The sequence below is a fragment of the Ixodes scapularis genome, unplaced genomic scaffold (assembly GCF_016920785.2).
Source record: "Ixodes scapularis isolate PalLabHiFi unplaced genomic scaffold, ASM1692078v2 PGA_scaffold0__279_contigs__length_252992795, whole genome shotgun sequence".
NCBI classification, from domain to species: Eukaryota; Metazoa; Arthropoda; class Arachnida; order Ixodida; family Ixodidae; genus Ixodes; species Ixodes scapularis.
In genome coordinates this window covers 26116255-26123264 of record NW_024609835.1, presented here as the reverse complement: position 1 = coordinate 26123264, position 7010 = coordinate 26116255, and the positions used below count along the sequence as shown (strand labels likewise).

Genomic DNA, 7010 nt, shown 5'->3' with positions numbered 1-7010 from the left:
CGAAACGTTTGGAGACCCCTAGTGTAGCGTAACACAAAATAACACGGCACAACCGAACACATCGCAAAGTAACACATCGAACAGTATAACCCTGTGTAGTATTGTATTTCATAACATAACCTAATATTCTATCGCGAGGCAACGGGACAAATCGCGTTATACTTCAAGCTAACATATTTTAGGAAATGATCGTGAATCGTATAACAATTCTTAACATGCCTTACTTAACCAAGTTTAAGTTAAAGAACGCAACACAACGTCACACAAGACCGCTTTACGTGACAAAACGTGAGGTAGTGTCACGTGACATAAATCGCCGCCACCAGACGCGTGACACAAAACATACGCGGAGCGCAAGTTTGTTTGCTTCTCGCACAAGGGTTGCGATGGTGTCACAACGCCTAGCTCTTATTGGCTGATTGAGAAAGACAGTCGGTAGACCTCAAGGAATCTAGCGTTAAGGTCTTACCACTATCCTTCCAAAAAAAATCCAATGAGAACTCGGCCTCGTTCTGACGTCACCGCAACCGCTGTGCAAGAAGCAGACGACTTGCTCTCCGCATGGTGTAAGAGATACCACAGAGGGTCAAAATATACATCACAAGGTGCATAACACAGTACAGACAGAACATAATTTTCATTATAGCCGCAGCCCACACAGCGCAAGGACCTTTGAGTGTGTCCATCATTACCGTGTTTCCATTTCCGACGATTTCGCCATGCACCCTGAACTTGCCGTCAATTCCATGCTCGATCCGTTGTCGGTTGTTGATGGTGGTAGGTAGATGTTGGACCCTACAACCTCCGGAACCACTGGGAATTCATCGCCATTCGCAAAATCTGTTCTCGAAGTTCTTCGGTGTTGGACGCTCGGGTTGCTCTACACAGACAGCGTCTGTCCCATCCTAGACGACCTTTTTTCTGTCAAACAAGCATACATATTGTGGCTTCGAGATATTCCGTAAACTCCGGCTTTGTTTCAGCCTCATTATCTCAAACAGACTCGTATCGGAAGCAGAAAAAAAAAAAAAGAAAAGAAGGCAACAATGCTGCGTTTCTCTCACCCACCTTCCTGAGCGAGCACGTGGCCTTCAAGAAAGGAGGTCAACCAAAGATACCTCCCAAACGAGGTTACGGCGGAAAACAATCGCATGGCGCCACCGTGTAGCTCAAGGTTCGTTCGCGTGTCTTTTGCCTACCTGCGGTACAAGGCTAAAGCCACGGCCGCACTGCCAACACATTGTGCAAAAGGCAGTCCGGAAACAACACTGTCTGAGGCATGCTCATTCTTTGTATGGCGGCCCTGTCACCTTGCTCATACAAGAAACCGTGCGCAGACATGTTCGAAGCATTTATGAAGCAAACATGCTTTGGAAATTCTTGAGGCGTGTGCGCAGATAATTTGGTCATCAGGCCTGTAGTGAAAACCGTGTCCTTTGCATGGTGTATGAGAAGTGTTACTGTGAATGAAGAGGACTGAATAACTTGCTTTTCAGCAGCTCGCTTCAGTGTCAGCTTTAGATTTAGGCGATCTCAAGAAGGCTGTTCCGAAGTCAGCGGCAGTTAGATTTGCCGGAGGTTGTTTACGAGACAACGTAGTCTACTTGGGCATAAAGGTCGGCTCACTCAGGGGCGTTTTCCTACATTACGTTGCGCTGCGAAAGCTTATGAACACTTGCGTCTCGAGTTTCCGGGACATCCCTGCTTCGAATGAAGCGGGGCGACAGGTTTAAGGAGCAACTTTGCATGCGCCTTACGAAACATGAATGTCCCGGTGACTCATGACGTAACGTAAAAAATTGTAAGCAAACGACCCCCGTGTGAAAAGACCTTTACACTAAGCTCGTTCCTGTGACGTCGCCATATGCAATACCTTACCCGCTGGCGCTTTTAGATCAAATAAAAAATACTGCTGTCAATCACAGGACCCTGCCCCCTTTTAACGTATGCAATATCGGCAGATACAAAAAAAAAAAAAAATTTCTCCCTGCGAATCGTCCTTGCAAGTTTCATACAAGTGATTAATAATAATTATGTGAGCTTTACTTTCATATGAGCATGCTTTATATAGTGTCGTTTATTTGAGCTAGTCCAGAAAATAGATGACAGCACACGCTGCTTTAATTACCGAACGGTTAAATTTTGCTAAAGTGTTCAATTAAAAAAAAATGTTTTCCTGCTAGCACCCGTTTTCTTTCGGTGGCTCCCGATTCTTGCCGAAAATTGTTTCGATGTCTTCTAAACTCTTTCCCTTGGTTTCGGGCAGGAGGACCATCACCAGGACAAAGCCGGCCGCCATGAAGCTTGCGTAGAACCAGTAGATGCCGCCTTGTCCAAAGAACATTATCATTGGATGGTACTCCTTCGTTGTGAACGTCGCGCACGTGAAGAAAAAGCACATCAGAATGCCCGATGCGAAGCCCTTGATTCTAATTGGCAAAAGTTCGCCCATGAGGACAGGTGGTAAGGGACGCAGGCCCACCGAAAAGCCGAGGAAAAACACGCAGAGCGAGGCCACAGGCAGCCAGCCGAACGCCTCAACGAAGCTCACGCCCCTGATTTGCTTCAAGTGATAAAAGGTGCCCAGTGTTGCCAGACTGACCGCGGACACGCCCAGTGAGAAGAGAAAGAGTATACGGCGCCCGATTCGGTCAGTGAGTACCACGGCGAGTGCTATGCCGACCAGAGGAACAGTACCCACGACGATGGAGCTGTCGGCTGCGGATAGTTTCCAGCCGGCCAGGGCAAATATGTCGTACGTGTACAACAGCAGAACGGCGATGCCCGAAAACTGCTGCAGAAACAGGGCTAAAAGAGTCATCATGAACGGCTTGTAGATGTAAGGTTGCTTCAGCTCCGACAGTTGGAACCTTTGGGTGGCGTCGACGTTGGCCCTCATCGCCTTGTACTCTTCATCCGCGTCAGATCTCCCGTAGAAGTGTAGAGCTCGTAAGCCGTCTTCATCACGGCCAACCTGGAAGAGCCATCGCGGGGAGTCGGCGAGCCATGGCAAGATCAGGGCCATCAGAACTGGTGGGGTCATGCTCGCCGCAGCGAACCAGTCGTAGTGCAGCCACTTGCCCATGATGTACGCCAAGAGCACGCCCACGGAGTAAGACATGGAGCACATGACGTTGAGGAGGCCTCGGATATTCTTGGGGCTTACTTCCGACACGAAGACAGCGGCCGTTATTGACGTCATGCCCATGAAGGCGCCCGTCAGAGCTCGTCCGAAGAAGAGTACACCGGGAACTGTACCAGAGACGATGCAAAGCCAACCGGTGACACTCACGGCCGTCGCGAGTAGCAGAATGAGTTTGCAGCCTATGAATCTGATGAGCTGACCTGCAACGTTTAAAAGAGAGCAATGATATGAAGCAATTCGCTCACAGCAACAAGAGCTTCAAGTAGAAAATCTCCGGAATAAAGTTGGTCGCGCGCCAGAATGCTTTATGCATGGATTAGACAGGTCACGTAAACCGTAAAGTGCTTGCTGTTCTAGGTTTAATGGCGCAGGAGCAACAAAAGCGGCAAAGCGGTAACGGATAACGGCCACAGTTCCTTAACATATTTTCTGAGAGCGATAGAAAACCAAGGAGATGCAGGATGTGCAGACAAAGAGATGCTGATCAGCCTGAGCAGCGGTGCTGTCGAGCTTCCTCATGAAGAAATGAAGAATTCGAGATTTAGAATGAAGGAAGAAAGCTGGAACAGAGAGAGCGAGAGTTAGAGATAGAGAAAAAGAGAAGGACATGCGGAGCCACAGGGAAGGTACGTGAACAATTAACTGCTCCGGATTAACGCATAACTTCAGTCTTCACTTCACCTAAGGCATTTTTCGACATGTCTGGGAAAAAAATATCACACAATTACCTGACAGCCAGCTTATAACCCTAGCATCAACACCATAGTAATCGTGGTATGCTCGTATAAAGACATGACCGCATCGTGTTACTCTATGCGGAGTAATACGAGAAAAGAAATTGCTTTGACAACGAGGCAGCCCCGGGACAGAAAGAACTCGATATAAGCAGAATTATCTCGGAAAAAAGCAAAAGGGGCTCTGCCAAAAAAAAAAAAAAAAATTAAACCAAGTGACATGTTAAACTTCATATTATGTTTCACATTAACTTGAAGTATAAAGGATTAAACGACGATGGTCCACTGAAACACAAAAGTACTATCCGTAATCAGAATCAACTATATTTGGTGTCACAGAAAAGAAGAGCGCGGCTGACAACACCGAAACACTGCCAGGCAAGATAAAGTCTATAAAGAATACGACAAAGATGGCCCATAACATGCTCTCGCCATCAATCAGATCTAATTATAATCCGGAAGAAAATAAATAATATGAAATAAAATAAATTGCATTAACCTGCCCTCTGGAAATATTGCTAGACTGCATTCTTTTTTTCTTATGGTTGAATGCGCTGCGCTTACCTGGTTTTGCCAGACGCGGAGGATGAGTTACGCTTATCAAATGTAACGGTCTTTATAATTATTGTTTGCTTGTTACAGTTACAAAATGCTTATCGTGTTTTATATTTTGAGCCGTGAAACGCATTTCTACGACACATTCCAAGCGAAGATAATAGTATCTAAATATAATAACACATAACATCCCCAAGTGTCCCACAGTCTCATATCACGTAAGAAAAAAGTGAGCCGCCAAACTATTTTTTAATGTCTCCTTTCATAGCTAGCGCCTCTTCGAAGATATGGACTGCCTGCAGGTGTTCGGGTGAGGCTTAAACGAGCTTGAAAACAGCGTATATAAACTTGTTCGTCTCTCGTTTGTGGGGGTAAGATTCTTTATGCTTGTCTACAAGGTTCTCGAGGCTAGTTTCTTTGGTGAGGGTTGCAAAGACGTATTCGTGGAAATCTCTATATCCCCTGAACGGTCGACGTCGGTAATCGTGCAACTATGTACAATCAAATAGCTTCTTTGTAAAGTTTAATCCTCATTTCCTATCAAACTATTATAAATCAGTGTGAAAACGATTTTTGAATGGGAACGCTTTATTTATTGGTCTCGTGGTCCCCAGGCAAACTTCTCATCCACTATTATCGAGAAAAAAAAATATCACGTTTATTCGGTACTCCTGCAAGGTTACCTTTCTGAGCTAGAGGTAAACCCATTTTTGTGTGTGTAATAAAATCAGCCAGTGACAAACGTGGCTGCTTTCTGATGAATGCGACCGTGCGCATCAAATAAAAATGTCGCTAATTCAATGTTGTTGAATAGAAAGAGAGCTAGTGTGTTTTTCGAAAGCGTGGGATTGACCTCCTGTAGATGGGCTTCGGACGCTTCCTCGTAAATACAGCCAGTAAAGTATTGTAGAAATATCGGCAACAAGACGTTTTTGTCATATATGTGAGTTGAACAAGTTGGCAATTTGCCTATTTGAAGTTCTAACAGACTTCATTCCTTCGAGGATTGCTTCAGGCTTCACATTTTCACGAAATAATAGAGAGCTTCATTATAGTTTGTGAATTTTGTCTTCGGAAATTAAATATCCTATTTTCAAGGGTACTTCTCGTTGCCTAATATAGTCTCTGCATTTGCATCTCTCCGTCTCTCCACACGTAGATTTTTCCCTACGTTTTTATTCATTTGCCTCTTTATCTTGGTCTTGTTCTTTGTATTCCTATCTTTTTTAATTTCCCTCCCCCAGTCGTTTTCTCTCGCTCTTGCACTCTAGAAAACGCCTCTGCGCTAAAACACGGAGAAAGCACATAATTACGAAAAACAGAAGGATCCCAGCGAATAACGAAGCTCATAAAACGATTAGATCAGAAAAAAAAAAAAGGAGACGTGCGCGGAAATAGATTTTTTTTTTTTTCAGAAGTTCATCGAGCGACATTGACTGTCGTCATTGCTTGAACACGAAGCACGTGACTGGATCCGAGTCGTCGCCGAACCCTGACGTAGCGCTCGTGTCCAATACGAGCCGAGCCGAGTTCACGCCGAACACTGACGCAGTGCTCGTGCCCAGTTCATGCTCGGAGTATGTGAGCAAGCAATGGCGGACAGGCGGTGGCGCAGACTTGCCAAAAGGGTCTGTTAAGCGAGTGAAACGTCATGTTCATTGTCCCTGCGGACATTGCTTTCTTTGTTTAATGTTAATATAATCGTCGTGATTCGCTGGAATGTTCGTATTGTTTGCCGTAATTGCCTGTATCGTGTTTTTCAGGAAAGCCAACTTGCAGTCCGTTTTTTTTTAGAGAGTGCTCTGTTTATTTGTTTTCATCTCTCTCTTTCTCGAAGCTTCTTTATCTTTTTCTCTCTTTCTGCCATTGCTTCTGTCTCTATCTCTTTCTCTCTCTTTCTCTTAAAGTCTCTATCTTCCGCTTCAGATCTACGTTTATCTCTCTCGCTTCATCTCTCTTCTTCCGGTTCTTTTCCCCTCTATATCTTTTTGTGTACACTTTTCAAGTGGATCAGGTTCCACCTTACCTCCAGCAAGAGCTCCGAATATTGCGCCGATGTTGAGCAAGGATCCGAACCAGTCGCTCTGGTCGTCAGACAGGTCCATTCGCTGGCGGATGTCAGGCAGCGCAGGCGACGTGTATCCCACGGACAGACCGAACGACATGGTAGCCATCATGGCCGCGGTCACGGCCAACAAAAGTCGACGGTGTCCTGCCTTCTGCGTCTTTAGGTCGGGCGTCCCCGACGAGCTTCCCCCGACCGAATCGGGGTCGATCGACCATGGAACTGGGAGCGTCCACTCCTGGGCGGGACTTTGGGGAAGAAGTGAAGACTTCTCAGACACGATCGGTGCATCCGCCTTACAGCCCGCCTTAAAGACAAAGAGGTCTCTGGAAACAGAGGGAAGGCGTGAGGAGAGTCGGTGATAATTATGACTCCACGAGGACGGAACCACCGAGCATACATACATGCAGCCCGATGGCTGAATGTGTACAAGACATTCCAAACAGAAGTGAGGGAGTATCATTGTGTATCTTAGAAGTTCCTCCTTGCTCGCGTTACGATTGTTACGATT

The 7010-nt window shown here is 45.9% G+C and overlaps 1 protein-coding gene across 1 annotated transcript; it reads right to left on the bottom strand.

Annotated features, from left to right (window-relative positions):
• Positions 1 to 2179: 2179 nt before the first annotated feature.
• Positions 2180 to 6611, bottom strand: LOC120839711 (solute carrier family 2, facilitated glucose transporter member 8-like). Its single transcript, XM_042291545.1, has 2 exons — positions 6461 to 6611; positions 2180 to 3345 (listed from the first exon to the last, which is right to left on the bottom strand). Exons 1-2 carry the CDS (start codon positions 6609 to 6611, stop codon positions 2180 to 2182), a joined length of 1317 nt encoding a protein of 438 aa, XP_042147479.1.
• Positions 6612 to 7010: the final 399 nt, after the last annotated feature.